Genomic DNA, 21,677 nt, shown 5'->3' with positions numbered 1-21,677 from the left:
AAAATGAAATCAGATCTTGGAGATTAAAACAAAATTAATACTAATCTAATAACATCTGCGCAACATGTAGTAATAAATTAACATATAAAAATGTCTCTGCGCTTTAAGTGAAATAGTCTTTTAGCTTCGAAATAACTTAAAAATTGCGTTATATATTTTTGGACTAATATATGAGTGTTGTAATTTAGCATTGCATCTGATATAGGTGACATTTTGAAAAATTTTTAAATTTTACATTTCGATAAACCAAGATGTTCATCTTCAAAATGCTGCGTAGAAGTTATGTAATACTGTTGCTGAATTAAAATGAAGAGAAGAGAAATAATTGTCGCTTCACTTGTGCTCAATGTTAATGTCGAAGACATATTGGCCATAATGTATGTTTTGCGGTATGGCATGCTTATATGCAAATGGAATTGTTTAGAAAAAGGCAATGATGAATTGAACTTTGCACGTTCTTTCTTTTCACTTTCTTGTCACTATCACTATTACTTCGATCCATAAAAAATAATAATTTTCCTTTCTATCTAGATTGTTAGGTATTATTTTCTATAATTTTTAAATGACTTTTGAATTAAGTTGGGTTTAATTTCATTCCATGCTTTTATTATCCATTCACACACGATTTCTAAACTGGCATGATGCATTTGTCTCCCTTTTTTAAATGTTTTTTCACATTCTCAATTCCACTATCATTTTAAACTTTCTTTGAATGATTTATTGATACATGCATCTAAACGTAGAAATAATAGTGTTAATCCACCTGTTATAACTGCCGTGACTGTATTACATTTTTTCAACAAATTCTTCGTATTATACGTTAAATGGGATCTGAACATGTCCCAGCTAAAAGACTTTCTGCATTCTTCAAAACAACAGGAAGCTTTAATCAAATATTCCTTATCCGCAATTTACCACCTTCTTCGTCCATCCATCCTTTCTCGTGAACATGGCTTGGTTTGGTTTATGTAATTATGGCAAAACACTGAGAGCTATCTGCCTAAGCAGAGAGATGCCTTTGTGGAAGGACGTTCTAAAGGAAACTGACTGCTATACTGGCTATAGAAATCGCCCATGGAGCCAGCCCGTTCGCGCGATTCGAACCTCGTACCGAACTACCAGTGTTCCAGTGTTCAGCGACTAAACACTGGACTAAACACTTCGGCCGCTGGTGGACCTGTGGATGGATATGAATGAAAACACGATTTAAGAAGTTGCATTTCAACATCGTCTCTCTTTAGAAAATAACCATGGGTTTATTTTTAAAAGGAAGACGATGCCAATATGTAATGGTAATGTAAATGTAGTGGTAAATCATGGATTTTAATTTTATGCCGCCCATTAAGCGGCAAAGTATCTTGGTGAGGTAAGATTTTTCGTGACCTGTTGTTTTAGGTATATCGTATTTATTATTTTCACATTTTTATCCATCTAATATCAAACATTACTGAAGTTTCATCCACATTTGAAAAATTCCAAATGGGAGAGTAAATATTTTTTTTTTTTTTTTTTTGCGTTCATAGGTCAATAACATGGCTAATCTTTTGAATATGGTAACAGGCAGTTTGGCGACATTTTGGTAAGGCGATAAAGGTTACTAGCTAGGCCCTTAGCAGTGTACATGGATAAAGTCAAGAGTGTGCGCAATGCCATTTTTGTGCAATTCTGGGATGTTTTTTTAAGTGAAAATAGGTCGACGTGTACATGAATGATACCGTGTATGTGCAATTCTTAAAAACGCGGCAAGCAGATTCTGAACTTTCTCCCAATTTCGCACCTAATCTTCGTCATGATTAAGCACTTTTGTTCCATAAAAGTTCTAACATAAGCGAAATTCGGCTAGCAGATCGTTGCGAAAAAATGTTGAGTTAAAAAAAAAAAAAAAAAAAAAAAAAAAGCATGCCTTTACTTCGTGAAAACAAAAAGGCGTCCAAAAAGAAACTAGCAGGTTGTTGTAGCAGGGTTGGTCGCCAAATTTTCGCCAAAAAACCGCTAAGTTACCATAATCCGAAGATTTACCAATAACATACTTCTAAAAACTTATCAGTTTGTTGTATAAATCTCTGGGAAGGCTTAGCGAAACTTTTGTTTTTTTCTCCTACCACTAAATTATTCCTTGCCATATATCAACTGAAAGCTGTTTTAAAATTTTCACTTTTATTTGCATTCTTTTTTTTTTTTTTTTTTTTTTTTTTTTTTTTTGCTCACTTTAAGACAAATAAACATATTCTGTTTTCTTGTTAAAATTAATCCATTGTTCCAGGACTCAGTTCGCAAGATTTTCTTCTAGGATAGCCCATTTCATTACTCTTTTATGCAAAGCACATTTATTCTTAAGCATATTAATTATTGTGATTTCATTTTTCTTCCACTCACGTATGGAGACTTCACCAGCAGCAAACTTCCTTGCTGCACCACGATTTCCATTTTCTTTCTTCGAATCTTCTTTATTCTAAATATCTTCGAATGAATGAACATCGCATATGTATCTTACAGATTTTTTTTTTCTTGAAGAAAAGGGTACGCGTTATACGTACCCTTTCCTACAAGGAAAAAAAATACACCTAAAATACACCTAAAAATACACCTAAAAATACACCTAAAAATTTAAAAAACAAAATCAGTTTGATATTATAAGGTACCCGTTATGCCTCGCAATATAAGGTAGTTCGTTTTGTAATACTTGTTTCTATTTGTAAACTTAAAAATAATTATAATACAAATAACAATAGTAATAATAATCTTAAAAAAATCTGAAAGATTACTGATTTTATATTACGACCAAAAGTGCATTTTTTAACGTTTTGAGTTGTTGCCTTTACATATTAAATGACACATTCTTCGCACTTAAAATTCAATTCAATAGCAATAAAATTCAATTCAATAGCAATAAAATTCAATTCAATAAAATAGCAATATCAGAAAATAGAAATATCAGCCATAAAATTCAATTCAATAGCAATATCAGAAAATATTTAAAAGACTACTTCTTTAGGATTTAATGTACATAGTCTCGCGTGCTGCGGACAAAAATTATTTTTCCTGTACAGGATTGGCATCGTTCCCTTTGAAATCGTTGTGTTTGTTAATTAAAAATCCTTTAATGTTTAATAAAATATGACGCAGATAGTAAAACAAATTCCAAATTCGGTACTTTTCCATTTTGCCGGCGCAAGCGATAAAGTCGCCAAAAATGGTACAAACGATACCAAACGAAATATCCTCACTGGTAAAACACGTCGCAGCCATTTCTTATCAGATTGATTGTTTCTTTCAATACTGGTATACAATTACATAGAAGTTTTACCCAGATACCTAAGACCATTCGCGGTAATTAAGTCAATTAGGATGGAATCACACCGCTCACCCGAAGGCGAAAATATAGAAAAGGCAAAGTCAAGGGTTAAACTCATCAATTCTACTGAGAATGCACTAGTGAAGTAAAGCACTGCAGTTTTACATAATTTCGGAGTAAGCTCTTCGTACGAATTGAAGTATTTCTTGCATTTAAACTTGTATTCCAAATTAAGATTTCACTTGAAATTAATGTAGATAATTATTGAGAGAATTAGATTTTTGTAGCCTAGTTTACGTGAGATGAGATTACTCGGGGTCATGTGATAAAAAACTGCGAATCAGGCTGTTGTACCATGAAAACATAGTAAATTCTTAAATTAATGTCTTTTTACAAAATTTTAAGCGATATTAAAATGTTTATACCTTCAAAATAAAAATTTCTTAGAACTAACATTTGTTAACATTTTTTATGTGTATACTGTGTGTTGTCGACAATAAAGTATGCTTGGCGATATTTGCGCCGGCGAAACGGAAAAGTACCCCGAATTCGGAATTTGGGTATCCAGATGCCCATATTCGAATGAAGGGCTACGTTATTCAAAATTCCGTTCTTTATTCACAACGGAATTCAAAGTACCGTTATTTTTTCACAGTGCGAGAAACATGCATACATTCATGCAGATTCTTCATTATTTAATTTCTCTAAGTATAATGCAAGGCTCTAATATTTAGTGTCAACAATTTGAAAAGGGAACAGACACTTATAGTAAATTGACGCAAACTGCCAAAACAAAATTAACAGCCCAAAGGAGCAAACTGCCCCTTTGGGCTGATAATAAATCTCATAAACCGTTAGCTTTCTCAAAACTTTTGATCCTATTATTAGCTTACAAATTGTTATCTAGGTTACTTATGTGCAGTTATTTGTTCTACAATTACATTATATACTGTATAATACAGAAAAAATTAAAGAGGGTCGATAGAAGAATTCAATGTAAGGAAAAGGTTGGAAATCCCTGCCCTGGATTTACCATAGATTTAATTTTACGGATAAGAAGCTCTTTATCCGTTATAGTAGTGTGCTGTTCACTATCCTCCTGATCACGTGAATCAACTGCTTCATTTCTGAATAAGGCAACATGAGGAAATAACTACTGAAAAGCTGAAAAACAATCAATTTAAATGTCATTTTGAATAACTGTCTATCGAAATTTTGGACGTCGTTAATATTTATACTCGGTGAGTTTTTGAATTTCCACTGGAACTATCGTTCTGTATCAAAATACAAATTTCAGTTCAAAATGAAATATTGAATTATAATCAGTGCATTTTATTTTGAATTTATTGAAGACTTTATCATTATTTCTTATTATTTTCATTACTGATTTTCTGTATGCATAATTGTGTTACATAATATAAAAGGTTAAACAAATTCTAAAATTACTACAAATTTTATAGAATTTAATGTTTAGTTCATCTTAGCGGTCAGCGTTATGCTGCATAATAGATAATTAGCATTGATTTTGCATTATATATTTTCAGCTGTTTTAAAAATTACCGGGGAAGGTTTTGTGATATTCAAGATGAAGATTCATTTGGTATGTATGTTTTAAAATCTATATTTTTTCTATGTCCTCTTTTAAAAAGATATACTCCATCTCTCTACCTATATGCTTGTTTTTGTAACTATACGTAGAAGATATATTCTTATCTAACGCATTAAGAATATTAAAGATACTTAAATAGCTATGATCAAATCAAATAAGAACACTAAAATTAATACAGTACAGTAATAGAAAATGCATGAACTTTGAGGTTTTTTGATCAGACAAAAATGTATGCAGCCTTGAAACAAATACTAGTTTAAAATTTTCAAAAATAAACTGGATTAAATTACGTACTGTTTTACAAATATCCATATATAAACCTATATTTAGGACAAATTTATATAATATTCGTAAAAAAATATACAATTATTTTTAAAAAGCTATGTGATTTCCTTTTCACACAGAAAATGAGAAAAACGTAAGTTTAAACCTTCGAAAGCATTTGTTTTACTATTACATGACAAACACGATCATATATTATTACAAGAAATATATTATGCTGATAAAACTAAAAAAATTTATGTTTACAAACACATGTAATAACTGCGTAAAGGCGTTCAATAAAAACAATTACAAAAATATCCACTTATAAGAGGTAATTTCTTGATGAAGGAAGTTTTTTTATGATAACAACCAATTTGGCTTGAAAAACCGAATTGTATGGTTCAAGTCTAAATTTGCCATAGTCTATTTCTGTAGATTTGGTTTGGTTTATTTAATTATGGCAAAGCACACTAGGGCTATCTGCCTAAGGGAAGGGATGCCTTCGTGGAGGACTTTCTAAGGGAAACTGGCTCGTAGACACGTTACACATGGGTTAAACCACGTAAACGCCCATGCAGCCAGCCCGTTTTCGGAATTCGAACCTCGGACCAAACTACCAGTGTTCATCGACTTTACCGCTCCGCCGCTGCTGGGCCAGTCTATTTCTGTAGCAAACAAGTTAACCACATGTTGTATATGACTCGTATAAATGGAAAAAATTATTATTATATTATGTGGGGCTCGTTTCTTTCACACATGTTTATCTTCCAAGTAACAACTGTACGTGTAGCACGTTCTTGTAGGAACTACACAGGAGAAGGGTTAAAAGTATCCTTTATTAAACTTTTTAAAATTTACAGTGCGTCAACTCGACACTAACAAACTACGCCTCCCTTGGGCGGTAACTGAAATCACAGAAATAAACTAAAAATTCGAAGATGTTCACAAGAAGTCGAAATTAAGCTACATGGTTCAGATATTCCTGTATCTTAAACCCGCGTCAAAACTACTGGCCGCAAAGTAAAATGCTGTTATGCCACGCAAACTAGCAATAACTCTGGGAGTAGACGCTCACGCAACAGAGACAACCAATTTGTTCCAGAAGGAATGTTAGAGAGAATTAGGTAGTAGCCTAACTCTCTCTAACATTCCTTTTGGAACCCAGTATTTAAACGTTTTACCCACAAGATAGAATTCCTTCACGAGTGCTACCAAATCTAAACATTCTGGCACTGACAATTAAGGAAACGATGGCTTATAGGAAAGTTTAAAAGTAAAATTTAACTTGTTAGTTAAAATAAATATACGTCTCTAGAGTTATCCCTGCCAGAATTCAGCAGACTTATATAAAGTTTAATAAAACTTGTTGCAAAGTGTTAAATTCTACATCTAATAGGCCTTGAGCCTCGTTTACGTACAAAACCCTGAAACTAGTAATTTTACTATAATAGAAGTAATATTTTCTTACTTTGCCTTCCGCTGAACTTGCTTCCTTGTACTTCCTGATTATGGCATTCAATCTTGTCCTTCCAGGCATCTGAAAGGAATACTTATAAATACAAATTCCTATCAAACAATAAATGACACTTTACTTTCACAAACAGCGGCCCACCAGCGGCCGAGCGGTAAAGTCGCTGAATACTGGTAGTTCAGTCCGAGGTTCGAATCCCGCGAACGGGCTGGCTGCATGGGCGTTTTCGTGGTTTTCCCCATGTGTAACGTGTATACGAGCCAGTTTACCTTAGAAAGTCCTCCCTGAAGGCATCCCTCCCCTTAGGCAGATAGCCATAGTGTGCTTTGCCATAATTAAATACACCACACCACCACCTTTCACAAACAATGATACTTTTATTGAGTTTCTAACCCTCTTGTATTTAACGTAGATTTCTTACGTTCGCCGAACACTACGGTTTTTACGGGTCACATTTACTCATACATTCATGCTTTACTTTAGTTTAATCCCTTTTTGGCTCTCCACAATGTGTGGCGAAAAAGGCAAGTGCTGTATGTCAATGTGAACAAAAGCGCCACCTAAACACACATCAACTTGTTAGCTCATAGCAACCTTCATTAGATACTCCCTAAATTCCCTTCTTAATTCTCCATGAGCTAATAAAGATTAACATTAAGATGTGAGTGGAGAGTCATACAAAACACATTCATACAAAAGTTTCCCCACATTCGGGCTATAACATATGCAAGCTTTCGCTCTAAAACGCATGATTTGGCTAAATTTTTCAATTGTGCCATTTCAAGATTTTCTTTTGCATACATTAAAGTTTCAATATATTAACTTTTAAATACATACTTGACATTCTGAGAATTTTAGCACTAGATAGTTATTATATATGCTCTTTGAAATTTAAACCTACATTTGCAGTGTTTTTTATTTTAACATATATTTTCACATTTTACAATCACATACTTTTACCACAATAAAGAATAAAATTAAAATAATTTTACTTAATGCCTCTTCTCGCCAAAAGTGCGAACCTAAAAACAAATATTCATTAACAAGTACTAATACGAAGCTGCTTGTATCAGGCCAGAAATTTTGGCGTCTTAACATGATTAGTCTTTCGACAAACAAAACCGAACTGCTAGTTCCTTACATTAATATTACATTTCTACATTGCACTATAGCTTTGTGCTTTCGCCAGATAAAACAAAAATAACTTTAGTCCTCAACCGAGACAATTGGCTTGACAATGTAACTTCGTATTTGAAAGGTTTTCATGTAACTTTACGAACAGATGTATTGAAAAATTCCCTTATCTTTTTTTTTTTTTTTTTTTTTTTTTTTTTTGCTTCGTACTCAGCCATCCATTTATTGCAGAAATCCTTCCATGTGAGATAATTCACAGTGAAAATCCCCAATCTCTGCTTTCTCTCCACTGTTTGGGGCTGGTCTGGTCTCTCTTCCCCTTTGAATATACATCTTTTAGGATTGAAGTGGTATTTCTCGTCTTTTCCTTTTGCTGGCGGGCCCACCAGCGGCCGAGCGGTAAAGTCGCTGAACACTGGTAGTTCGGTCCGAGGTTCGAATCCCGCGAACGGGCTGGCTGCATGGGTGTTTTCGTGGTTTTCCCCATGTGTAACGTGTATACGAGCCAGTTTCCCTTAGAAAGTCCTCCACGAAAGGCATCCCTCCTCTTAGGCAGATAGCCCTAGTGTGCTTTGCCATAATTAAATACACCACCACACCACCTTTTGCTGGCTGGAACGCTCGTTCTTGGAGCGTCGGTAATCGAGGACTCTTGCCTGGTGATTCTCCATTGCTTCCGTCCTTGCTGTGGGCCTAGAGCTTCGGCAGGTCTCTTCGTTTTACTCGCCCGTGTTGTTGCTTGTACAGTCCTTTTCGTGTGCCGCCTGCTTGCAGTATTCTGGTGTTGTCTGCTACGAGATCTTGTCAGGGTACTGCAAGCTTTCTTTCTAGCTGGGCCTTTCTTCTCGACGATCTTTCATCCTTAAATTTGTTCCTCGTTGGACCTTCCATTTGTCGAGGGGCTCTTTTCTGGGGAACTCATCGGGTTGTCTCAGGCCTTGTCACCTGGCCTTTTATTTGTCTTTTTTCTGGGGGTGGAAGCGCTAGTGGGGCCGAAACCGCCCTTGATTATGCCACCGTTTCTGTTTCGGAAGCCTGCAAGAAACTATTAAACACATCAAAGTCTTTACGCTCATAGTATCTCTTAATTGATCCGGACTGGGCTTTGCTCGAATCTGAAGTAACATAAATAACCGCACCGACGATCTGCTGAACGACGTAAGGCCCTTCAAACCTATTGGCGAATTTCGATCCAAGTTTCTCTGGTGCACTAGAATGAATTTTCTTTTCAGCGATTTAACCTCCACTCACGGCGTTTTCTGTCATAATATAATTACAGCTACGCCTTGATACGTTCTTGGACGAAAAATAATTTATCTAATAGTGTCACGATCTTCCTACCCAGAAATACACTCATATCCATAAATTAAGGACAATGCAAAATCAGACAAAGGAAGAGTTAGAAGCAAAACAAATTTGACTTTTTCGTAAAGCTTATTTATTAAACAAAAGGTAAAGAGCAAAAAAGATGCTATATGTTTGATATTATTAAAAATATTACCGATTTTTTCTCCCTGGAGCAAATTACAAAAAACACCTATTTACGAAAAACCAATATTACACGGTTGCTATGATTGTTAATACATTGTACGTCTCCCAGACGATGCAATACAGCAATGCAACGTCTAGGCATGCTGAGTATCAAATTATCGATCTGATCTTGGGAGGTATTACATCACTCAAAAAGGAATGCTCTCCGAAGCTCCGGTAGACATGTAGGAGGAGGTTGAAGGGCTGCAACTCGTCGGCCAAGCATATCCCACACGTGCTCTACTGGATTCAAGTCCGGTGAGAATGGTCCATACGTGTGCCCAGTCCATACGGGTGATATTCTCCGATTGAAGCCATTCGCTTACAATGTTTGCACGGTGAGGACGGGCGTTGTCATCCATAAACACAAATTGTGCATCCATGGCGTCCCGAAACAAACGTACATGTGGTTCCAGAATGACGTCCCGATATATTTGGCTTGTCATGGTTCCAATTTACATGCAGGTCAGTTCTGGAACCCAGAATAATTCCACCCCGAACGAGCACTCCTGCACCACCGTAACAGTGTCGTTCAATGATGTTTTCTTGGTGGTAACGGGTACCTGGAGCTCTCCATATGAAAGTCAGATATGATAGTCAGACTGCAAGCTAACCCTGGACTCGTCGGAAAACATCACACAAGCCCACTGTTTCGGTGTCCACAATGTATGCTCTCTACCCCAGGCTAACCGCAGGCGACAGTGAGTTGCAGTAAGTGGAACGCATCTGACAGGTCTACGAGCATATAGACCAATCTGCCCTAAGCGTCTGTACACAGTCTGCCTTGAAATTGTCGTGCCAGTAGCTGAAGAGAGCTGACGAGACAATATCGGTCTTCATTCGGCGTTGTAACTCTGGGGTGACCTGTGCTGTAACTTCTACTCACATTTATCATTATCTTGGAATCGTTGCCAAGGCTTTGAGATGACACTCTAGGCAATTCCAAGTTTGTCTGATATTTCCAGTTGGGTACGCCCACATTCTAGACAGCCGATATTTCTACCACGTAAAAAATCATCCAAATGCGTCCTTTTGTGTCATAACTATTCGGTTATTGCACTAAAATTCTTATAAACCATCTGCGAACAATTTTACTTCTTTGCCTATATTTCTTATATATCACTCTCTTACACTCTCGTCATTTTGACGGACCATCTGTATCACTGGTTACTTCCTGAAATTTGCATATGATTCTTGAAGATGTGTGTAGCGATTTTACAGGTGATATATTTATTTTAGAGTTCTATTTCCGAATTATCCTTAATTTATGACATGAGTGTAAATCAGCGGCCATTTTTTCCCGTCATATCATGCTTGGCAGTTCTTAAACTTATGCTAGTTCGTCAATGCAGCCATCCCAGCACTTATGATAATTTTTCACATAGTGCTCATTATTTTAACAATGTTTTTATTAACTCGTTCCGCGTTGTTTGCCTGTGGTCTGTACGGGACCTTTTTCATATGTCGTAAGTCAAACCTTTTACACAAATTTTCGAAAATGTGACTAACGAACTGCCTAACATTGTTACTTATTACTTTTAACTATGCACCGTATTTTAGAATATACCTGTGTAAAATCGCATATGGGACTATTTTCGCCGGCGCTTGCTTTAATGGAATTATTTCTATACACTTAGAAAAACGATCGGCAATCATCAAACGATATCGGTTTTTATTTAACTCACTTTGGGAAAATTGGCGAAGAATGTCTATTCTAAGAATTTCATTAGAAAAAAATTGCGCGAAAACTAGTTTGATACCTTTCCGGGTTATAATTAACGTCGTTAATTAACTGGCATAAATTACACAATCTGACATACGCAGCCACTACTTTCTGTAGTTGCGGAAAATACACCGCCTCGCGTACCCTATGCACCGTTTTCCTCACCCCTAAGTGGTCCGCCGCTAGTGAGTCATGCAATTCCTGCAAAAGGCTTAGCCGTAAATTGGCTTGGATGACTGGCCTATATTCGTGGTTTTCATCTGTTGATTTAGTCCAGAACAGCAAATTATCTACAATCCAGTAATTTGGGGCTCCCGTTCTTGGACGAAAAATAAATTATCTAATAGTGTCACGATCTTCCTAGCCAGAAATAAATCAACGGCCTTTTTTTTCCGTCATATCATGTTTGGCAGTTTTTAAACATATGCTAGTTCGTCTAATTACAGCAATATCCAGATATTCAAAATTATCTGGATCCTTTAAATCAGCATAGATATTACCGAATTCTGGATCATTTACCAACTCAGAAATTATTTTTTTCTCGGGAATCTAGAACTTTAGACGTTAACTTAGCACATTTTATTTGATCACCATTTTCATCCAGTTTGATTCTTGATAATGCGTCGGCCACTGTAGTTTCTTTGCCGGAAGTATGCGTAATTATTAAATTATATTCCTGTAACTTTTGGGGCCCATCTAATTAGTCTGGAAATCAAATTCTTTCCAGAATATAGTCTACCTGCGGCCGCATGGTCAGAATATACAGTAACCGGTGTTTTCACAAAATCAGCTCTGAACTTCTGAACTGCCATTAACACAGATCACGTTTTTCGTTCGGTTGTTGTGTAATTCCGTTGTGTAGCGTTTAACGTTTTGCTAAAAAATACCAAAGAATACCCTTTTTGCATTAAACCCGCACTGACGGCATGATCTGAAGCATCAGCCGCAATCTCCCAAATTCTCGTCCCCTTCCGAGAATTTTAACACCTGGTAATTTGACATTCTCCTCCGACATCCAGGGCCAAAACTCCGCCTTGCCCTCACTCTCCTTTTCGTTTCTCTTCTTTACTTTTTTCTAGTTATTTTTCATTGTCTCCGTCCAACAATCCAAGCGGCGCATGCCAGTGATCGCTCCGTCGGACTATTTATTTTCTCGCAGGCTTTATACCTCTCCTCACCGTGCTATGGACATTATACCACATTTATGCACCAAAGTAAAGGGGAGTATTCAGAATCCTTACTTTGCTTTTCCTTTTTCTCCATCCACTGCTATATGGCCACTCTGTCGCTTGTCCACTCTGTCGCTCTTTCTTTCAACCATTTACCCAAAGTATTTATTCATCATCAAATCATGTCGTTATGACCAAAAATGATAAGCATTTTACTTGATGATTTCTTTGCCACCGGAAAGAAAATTTACCTTCGCCATTAAAGGGAGACCTTTCTGTTTCTTAAAGTTCCTATACTTATCGGATCGAATTCTAGTGGGGGCAACCTTTTAAATCTCTCAGATGTAGAAATACAACTTAAAATATGTCGTTGAGTTTCTTAATCGGTTTTGAAATATTCTCAGACACCCGTCCTTTTTCTAATTTTCTTCATAAAATAATATTTAAACTCAACATTTGATTATTTAAATGCGAAGTTATTATCATAATTATTATTATTCCCTACCAGTTTAAGTAAGTAATTTGAAACAGATTCTACCATTTAAAAAATAAAACATAACTAATTATAAAAACCATTAGAATTGAACTTCGCAACATTGCTAAAATGGCATAATGCTCATTTATTTGTCATTTCTGATATTTGATGTTGTTACGTAGTAACTCTAATTGTTATTAGTCAGATTTTGCACCAGAGATATTTGTAAATAATGATGTATAGGGCAAGAAAATATTTCTGTTCGTTAGATTTCAAACTCCTTGGCAGGACTGTCAGGCAGGTTAAACTTTCAAGCCTTCTGTTTGGAATGAACATTGCAGTTACATAGGAACATATTTTAGCTAGTATTCGAGCTTCAGCTCTTGTTTACAACCTTTGATACCAGGATAATGAGTTACTCAGTAGGTATTATCTGCAACATCATGGGTATTGAGATAAATAGTTTTTCCCTCCTGAAGACAACGCACCTGTGTCTGATTGCCTTGGATAATTTCATTCAAAAATCTAAGTTTAATCTAATTTTGAATTTTGAGGTAATATTTAAGAAAGAAAAGCAAAATAATTATTTTCTTAGAAAATATTAAATTTAATACATGTTATTATTTACATTACTAGGAGAGAAAACTGAAGTTATCCTTTTAAATGACATTTTAATATAGCAAAAAATTATCTAAACAAATATTTGTTACTAATTGAAAACAATCAAGGAAATTAAGTCATGATCGTTAATACTGTTAATTGTTTTGCAAGATTTAATCCAGTGAAGAAAACGGTGAAAAGCATTTTGAATCAATGATTTTGTAAATCAGCCATAGCCATATTCAGTTATTTTTATATACTGCTTCGGGCTTTCGCAACCCAATGAATTGTAAGGCGGTATACTGTATAGGAACTAGAATACGTTTTAATGTGTCCTTTAGAAGATATACATATGTACATCTTGAAATGTGTCCTAAAACTTATGGCAGTATATTAGAAGAACATAAATCCAGGGTTATAGTTCTACAGGCATTATCTCATTAGAAATTAAGAAATTACCTCTTCTCATGGTAGCTTAGGAAAATTAGGGTTTGTTTAGTAAAGTAAGCTACCAGGGACGTTTTCATGCATATAGAGAAGTAAATAATAAAAAAAAAAAACTGTACAAGTTCTCAGATTCTTATACCAACAGCAACTGCATTTGCTCAAATTCGTTTTAAATCTCTTTATTGGTATTAAAGTGCACTGTTAATTTTCTTCTGTCCTTTCATTTATTTGCTTTCGTTTCTCGTGCTAAGCTAAATTGTTTTTCTAAATCTTACTTCGAAAAATTCTCTAAAACTTCATTTATTTCCGCAACCTTTACATCGCTTAGCCCTGTAAGTAATCGTCAGATATTTGATTAATGATTAAGTTTGTTATTTTTGTTATTTGTGCGCTACATAATAATATATTTGAATTCTTGCATTTACAGAGACTTTAAAAGAGAGAATTGCCATCGCTATAGTTATTGGAATTATTCTTCTCATCATCCTAATGTCCTTTTTGATTTTCTTCAGGAAGTAAGTATATATTTGTTAACATGTATTTTAATCCTTATCCCGCAAGTTTTATTTTAATTGATACTTTTGCTTACATTAAGATCTGCCCCATATATCTACTGTTTCATTTGTTTTCAACAGAATGCATAAATGAGTGAGGTCTAACTTAGCGTAAAAAATCTAAATTAGCAAGCTAAGAGTTATCATTTACAATCCTTAAATAAATTTATTTGGCTATACTCGACGTGCGGGATGATTCTGTGACTGGTGAATTGCTATTTTGCTGCTACATATTAGATAATTATTTCGTAAGCAACCGATAGAGATAACAGGAAAGAATTTAACTTGCAATTTTATATAAATATGAATTCACGTGTTCTCTGTTATTCACATGAAAAGCTAAAGTATTTTTGTGTTACGTGTGATTTGTAGAAAGTGTTTTGAAGACTAAATTAAATTATAGTTATTTTATATTCTTCTTTTGTGCTCTTGCAGCACTCTCAGATTGCAATAGACGTGCGGACAAAAACGCTGGTGTTCTAGCTTAGAGCTTAACCTAGTGTTAGTTAAGGAAACGGGAGTTTATAATCTTAAATGCTGACTTTAAGTATTTTATTAATAAATGTGTACAGTCATATGTAAGAAACTGTTTTGAAAGAATGAAAGTAATTGTAACTATTCTTTGTTTAGAATATTCGTGTTTCCTTCTTGGGAGACTGAGCAATAGTATGATCGGTTGAGTCTGCGTAGAAGAGATAATTTTGCAGCAAACCGAAAATTACTTCTTTAAGCAGTTAAAGAACACTAAACCAAAAGTAATTTTGTCCTTCTTTTAAAAATCGAAGCAAAACGTGTAGTACATGTAAAAGCCATATTCACTTTATTTAAATCATACTTTAGTTTTGTGCATTCGTTACATCTCTTATAGGACTACTAATAACAAAATTACTATGAGTTGGATAAGTTTTACAATTATCGACTGAAAATTGCAATTTTAAACGGTCTGAAATCTCTCGAATCTTCAGAATCTTGATCTATGCAACCCTTTATATAATATTAATTGAAGGGGAAAAAAAAAGAAGAAGAAATAAAAGTGCATTTAATATTGAAAGATTTGATCGAAGGGAATCTGAAGTCTACTGTGTTTAACAGAAAACAAATAGTTTAAAAAGTGCATCTATGTAAAAAAGCCTTTAGGAAATTGATAAAGTATTTAAAAATCGAAAACTATTTGCTTAGCAGGAAGCATTTAATACCTTTGCTGATTTATATGCTTTTATATCGCCGTAGAGGATATCTTCAAGCTTGTGACATCATTCAGTTGTTTGATTTCTGCGGTCAGCATCACCTGGGTGCTCTTGACATCAGACAAGCAATATGTACCGCTAATATGGTACAGAAAGTTTTTATGTACTTAAATGTGAACAATCAAATTATGTGGTTATGATACAGCGTTATTTTAGAAAATGTTATGGACGAAATCTGACACGAAAATTTGCGTATGTATTGACTTGCTGTTCAACAGACCAGAGCATGGGTCTGGCATATTGCCTGTCAAGGTACCAAGCTAAAAACCATGTCCCGTGTCCGTGTTTCTTGGAGGATACATCACGAGCCGATTTCCCGCTCTTTCCAATTAAGATGATTTTAAACAGCAACACGGTAGCTACTGTGACGTTTGACATGGACATGCTGAGACTCATTTGGGAAGAATTCGGCTGTGACCTTGATACCTGTTGCGTTACAAAACAATAAATAACAGAACACTTTATAATATTTACGGAAATTACTGTTTTTTAAAGTAATAACTAGTAAGTTATTTTGTTTCTACATTGTTGACATTTCTTACAATTATTCTTGCTTATAACATTTTCAATCTTTTCTTAATATGCAATAAAACAAATATTTCTTCTAGCTTTATTTAACTGTACTTCATGATAAAAATATTTCTACTTGTTTTATATATTTGTTATGTTGTCGTACTAAAATTAACTGAATAGTATAAATGTATTTTTATCTCACAGGAAATGGCGAAAGAAGATGTAACGTGGTTAAATAGATACATTCAAGAAATACACTTATTTAAATAGCAGCAGGGGTCTCAAGATGCAAGCGTTCCCCTTACAAAATCAGTTTTACAGCTTCATTATTCACCACATTGTTAAAAGAAATTGCGTTGTTAAATAATGTTATTTTAGGCGAAGAACAATTTTCAAGAATTATACAAGTGATAGATTATTTTCAATAAATTTAATAACTTGCACAAAAGCTTAATGATTTGAAATTATGCTGTGTAACTTATCTTTTCTTACGCTGTTCTAATTTATGCATTCATATCTGTGATGTAAGAAAGATTAAGTATAAAGCTATAAGGCAGTTAAGAAAAGGCTCTATTTTCATTTTTCACATTTTGTAAAAACATTTTTTCCCATTACTATAAATTAAAAAAAACAATTACCGCAGAGGACACACGAAGGCATTTACAGGTAGGAAACTGATCAATGTGTCAAGTTAAAATCACAAGGATGGATCGAATTTCTTTTAGTGAATTGTCTGTAACAGTGACGTTTTTCCAGCTTCAAGATCTTGCTACATATTTCCTATCTGCAGATATTTTTGCGTTTCAATTGTGGCAACACTTCTGTCCCTAGGAAAAGTTTCCAGCGTTCAGCACATGATAGCAGGAAAATATGGGTGTCGATTTTATTTAGGAAAACACGCTGTTATGTGCGTCCCATATTACTTTTAATTGACTGGCAGGAAGAAGGAAATTAAGAATCAGTGTACATCAGCCTTTTCTCCCCTTTTTTTGTGGGCAAGATCTAGGATACGTTGCAATAAAAGCAATCCAAATTACATATGGCGTACATACATATACGGCGATATGTTGTATCTGATTGCACATGCTATCTTTGATTTTAACGTTTCAATAACGGGACGAAGAAACTACTGGGGTAAAATGGTCAAGATCTGAAAAATTGAAAGATGAAGGCCGTTGGAAGTCAACTTGCATGATGAGATTATTTTAGCAAAATCAACGGAGAAATCTGGAAGTCGGCAGTGAACATTGGAGAAAAGGCTTACCTCTTGGGATCTGTACGAAATTGTACACATTGTATTGCATGGTTTACCTGAAAGAAACGAAGAGTAGAAGAAACATTTTAGGTATTGGGACAAATGACAGTTTGCTATAAAAATTGGTTTCTTTACAACAACATCATCAGAATAATTCAGAGCAAATCTGCAACATCTACAGAAAAACAATGTAGCACATTCGCAAAAGCTTCTATTATTAACCAGTTATTGAATGAGGAGATATCCTTTCAATAATAGTACTGTCTTCACAGTTCATGGTTGAAAGGTTTTCTTCTCTCGGATGTTATTGACCTTTATTTAATATTTGTTAGTTATGGACTGTCTGCCGAAGATTTCGTTTCCGACTGTCTGCAGCACATTAATTAAAATTTATTTATAAGCTTTTTTAAGAAATATATTCTGCTTTTTATTGTCTCTTTATGCTGATTTAATCATAAAAGCAAATAAAAAAAGCTTTCAGATTTTATATTAGACGTTTTCTTAACGTTCTGTATGTTACCTTTATTTATTAAATTTCCGGTTCTTTCCACCTAAACCACTTAAAAATTCAATTCAACAGTAATGTCATAAAATATTTAAAAACAACATAGCTTGAATTTCCGATAGACAGTCAGGATTTCGGGCATCACATTGCCGCAACATGCTGGAGAGAATCACGGCTTGCCACGTTGATATCTAGGACTACACACACCCTGAACAGGTATGTCAGGACGATGTCTTGACTTCTACCACCGCGGGATTGTATACTTTATCCCCTTCAGAACTGCTCAACCGCAAGGGGGAATGCATATTTCCAAGCAATATTTTTGTCAGGAAAAGTAGAGAATTTGCATTTTCCTTGTTTGTAAAGAAAATATTACAATTTTCATTTTCGATAATGTTGTTTCGCTTAGGATAATTTGAGTTAATGCCTATAATAATATCCTATCATTTCAATAATAATAGCATATTAAAGCCTCCAACTATCATTCCCAGAATGATCGTTGTTCCATATGAATCATCCACCGTTTATATTTCAAAATGATATTCTCTGATAACTACGGTATTTATATCTGCATTCATCGTTCTTTGAACAATAGTTTTAGCGCATTGCGTGTTTGTAAATTATGTTTTCGACGCAGAATTCCCCCAGGGATTTAAATTAAAAAGCTGTAACCAAGTAGACTTTCTTGATTGAAGGGTAAAACTTAAGGCGAACTGAAGCCGGAAGTTATTCTTTGTGTATTTTCGTTTTGCAACTAACTAAATCTAGCAACACAACAAAAGAGTTATGAGTTTATTTCTGCTTCGTTTATTCATTTCAGGTGTTTGAGATTTAGTTTTAAGTTTTGGATTCAGTAGGAGTGTAAAAGAAACCAAAAATCAACCAGATATGGTGCCGGGCTTTATGAAGCTATATGAAATTGTAAAACGCTTTTCTACGTGCAAAATGAAAGCATCACGAACCATAAAATCATTTCAAGTGTAAAAATAGTATTTTCAATTCAGAAAAATTTAGCAAGTAAGGTAGTGTATGAAGGTTTTATGAAAAAGGTTTTAAATGAAGTGTATTGAAGTTGAAATTTCTAAATGTTTTTAGTTATAATAAATGTCTGATTTGAAATAAATAATAATTTCCTTCTTTTCTCGCATTCATTATTCTTACTCTTCAGCTCATCTATTTTTTTTTAACGAATGATGGGCTTTCCATTTTTCAGCACTAGCCACTCCTAAGGCTAGAAACGGTGGGCAACGTTAACTCGCATGAGAGGACAAACACTTGTACATCCATGCCTTCTCCGGTATTCGAACCCGGGCCTTTCAGTATCGCATTTGGCTCCGCTACCCACTATACCGTCTGGGCGGCCTCTTAACCTAGGCTTGCAACTTATAAATTTAAATTATACTTAGTTGATACTTATAATATTTTGAATTAATTTCATTTGAAGCAGATTTTATTATTTTCACTCGTAAATTAATAATTTCTTGCAGACGTTTTTGCTGAATTTGGTTTAATGCTATCATTTAAAAAATGTCCAATTTAGTAATGATTTCCTCGTTTTTAACAAAAAGTTACATTTTCGTATTTTTTTAAGATGACTCATACGTTTTATATACGTTTAATAAATATGTTTTGCCTTCTTGCGTGCCTCGGCAATTTTATCACAATTGCAGGTTTCAAAAAGGCTGTTAAATCGAAGCGCTGAGGGCTATCTAATTCTTGTGGCGTAGTTGTTTACTGTATACTAACTTTCCATCGCCGAAAAGTAAAATTTTGCTTTTATTTGCGTAAGAAAAAATAATGCTAAATCCGATATTATTATTGTTTAACATAAAAATACTGTGCTTTTAACTAACAGATAACACCATTTACATAACGGAATTTATATATTTAAAACATTTGAGGAAAGTACTAGCAGATAAATTGCATTTGAAATGTAAAACCATATTGCATAATCAGCTTCTAAATTAAATCCGAAGGAGTTAAGTTTAGTTTTATGTGATTATGGCAAACCCTCGAGGGTTATCTGCCTAAGAGGAGAGATGCCTTCGTCGAGGACTTTCTAAGGGAAACTGGCTCGTATACACGTTACACATGGGGAAAACCACGAAAACGCCCATGCAACCAGCCCGTTCACGGGATTCGAACCTCAGACCGAACTACCAGTGTTCAGCGAGTTTACCGCTCGGCCACTGGTTGGCCCAAATCCATAGGAGCATATGCATTTTCAGCTGAATTACCGGCGTTTCTAAAAGTATTTTGTTCTCTATGACAATTTGACGGTCTTGTCGTTTTGGATAATATGAATTGGCTGAAAACGTTGACGTCATACAGCTATCTGTCTTCATGATAAAAACAACGGCCTGAGACGGGAGAGAAATCTGGCAAATAAAGTGCTTATCGCGTATAAAATATCTATTTATGGCTTTTAAAGCTCTATACTACACCAGTTTTCTAAACATGTGACCTCTCGTTAAAGGGTGGAAAATACATTTTTGGCGTCTGATGGTTGATGGTTCAATGTGTCTAATGGTGCATAATGAGGCTTTTGGAAACAACAACAAAACTTATTTAAAACGAATATAACAAAATCGAACTGCTTAAGTTATTAGGCATCTCTGCTTTCCTTGTCCTACACCTTTTAGCCTCTTGCCTGTCACTTGCCTATTGAAACGCTCACAAAGCCCTCTAGCCGAGTACCGCGAGAAATATACGCAACAACCTTAACATCGCTTTCACTAAATAATACGACTTACTGTATCCCTGACGCTCAATTCAGCTATCCACTTAGGTATCATGTTCGTTTTAGGAAGCTTAGGGAGGAGCATAAGAGCAACGCCGTGAAGATCTTATTGAATTATCAGCAGACCATGCAAAATATACACTTCCCCTCAAAAGTTCAGGAACACTATGTTTTTTTGTGTCAAGTTTGAGGATGAAGCAACATAAACCAGAAAAATGGATGAACAATTTCTGGATGAAACCAGAAATTTACAGAACATGTTCACTAAACAGTTCTTTAATGAACGCGACGTAGAATATTTCTAAAGTTCAACACAAAACATGAATTTCAACAAAATATGGCACTCTTGGCAGAGAAATCCAGTTTGGGAGAAACAAACTAGTTTCGTGAGGAAAAATGGTATGGTAACATCACAAGAATGGGTTCTAATAAGGAATGTGTCTACCCCTAGCTGCAGTACATTGTCGGCAGCGACGTTCCATGCTGTCCATTAAGTTGTCGGTCAATCAAATGGAAAGCAACGACCAGACATGGAGTAATCCTTGTTTAAGCTTCTCATCTAACGACCTTGGAGGAGGACTTAAATAAGCAACCTCTCTCCTAAGGTAGTCTCAAAGATGCTCTATCGGATTCAGGTCTGGGGATTGAGCTGGCCAATCCATCCGTTCCATACCATGACACTCAAGATATTCTTCAGCAACCTTAGCTCGGTATGGTCTCACAATGTCGTCTATCAGAAGAAATCCATGACAAAGGCATATGGGCGGATATATTGATCAAGGATCTAGTCTCAATATCTCACACCGGTCAAAGTTCCTCTATGAAACACATGCAGGTCAGTGTGACCACCGAGAGAGATCCCAGCTCAAACCCATATGCCGCTGTCATGGATTCCATCACCTCTGTATTTGAGTCTTTCCGCAATGTGGGATTGGTTGTATCTAGTGCGTTGTTACGTCCAGATCAGCTGACAACCTGAATCCCACTTGTATCGAGTTGTAGATCTTTCAACGCTAGCTGGATGTGTTAATCGTATACCCTATTACAGCACGCAAGAGGAAATACAAGAATTCTTTTCAACAGTTAATTTGGAAGCTGTGATTTGGCATTCATTCTGCTGATCCCCACTTGCATCCAAATCAACAC

The 21,677-nt window shown here is 35.1% G+C and overlaps 1 protein-coding gene across 3 annotated transcripts in view; it reads left to right on the top strand.

The window, feature by feature from the left end:
* Window positions 1-17,773, top strand: part of LOC118199319 (uncharacterized) — a 101,209-nt gene extending 83,436 nt beyond the window's left edge. For all 3 annotated transcript variants that reach the window (XM_085827164.1, XM_035371145.2, XM_035371147.2), the window contains 3 exons: window positions 4,840-4,895; window positions 14,145-14,232; window positions 16,236-17,773. In XM_085827164.1, the coding sequence (XP_085683290.1) occupies window positions 4,840-4,895; window positions 14,145-14,232; window positions 16,236-16,257 (166 nt within the window). In that variant the 3' untranslated portion in view covers window positions 16,258-17,773. The remainder of the gene's footprint in view (window positions 1-4,839; window positions 4,896-14,144; window positions 14,233-16,235) is intronic.
* The last annotated feature ends 3,904 nt before the right edge of the window (window positions 17,774-21,677 follow it).

This window comes from Stegodyphus dumicola, chromosome 11 (genome assembly GCF_044657685.1).
Source record: "Stegodyphus dumicola isolate Sdum_Otavi_A_Nest chromosome 11, ASM4465768v1".
NCBI classification, from domain to species: domain Eukaryota; kingdom Metazoa; phylum Arthropoda; class Arachnida; order Araneae; family Eresidae; genus Stegodyphus; species Stegodyphus dumicola.
Note: the sequence above shows the minus strand (reverse complement) of the source record. Positions and strands in the feature narration are given on the sequence as shown.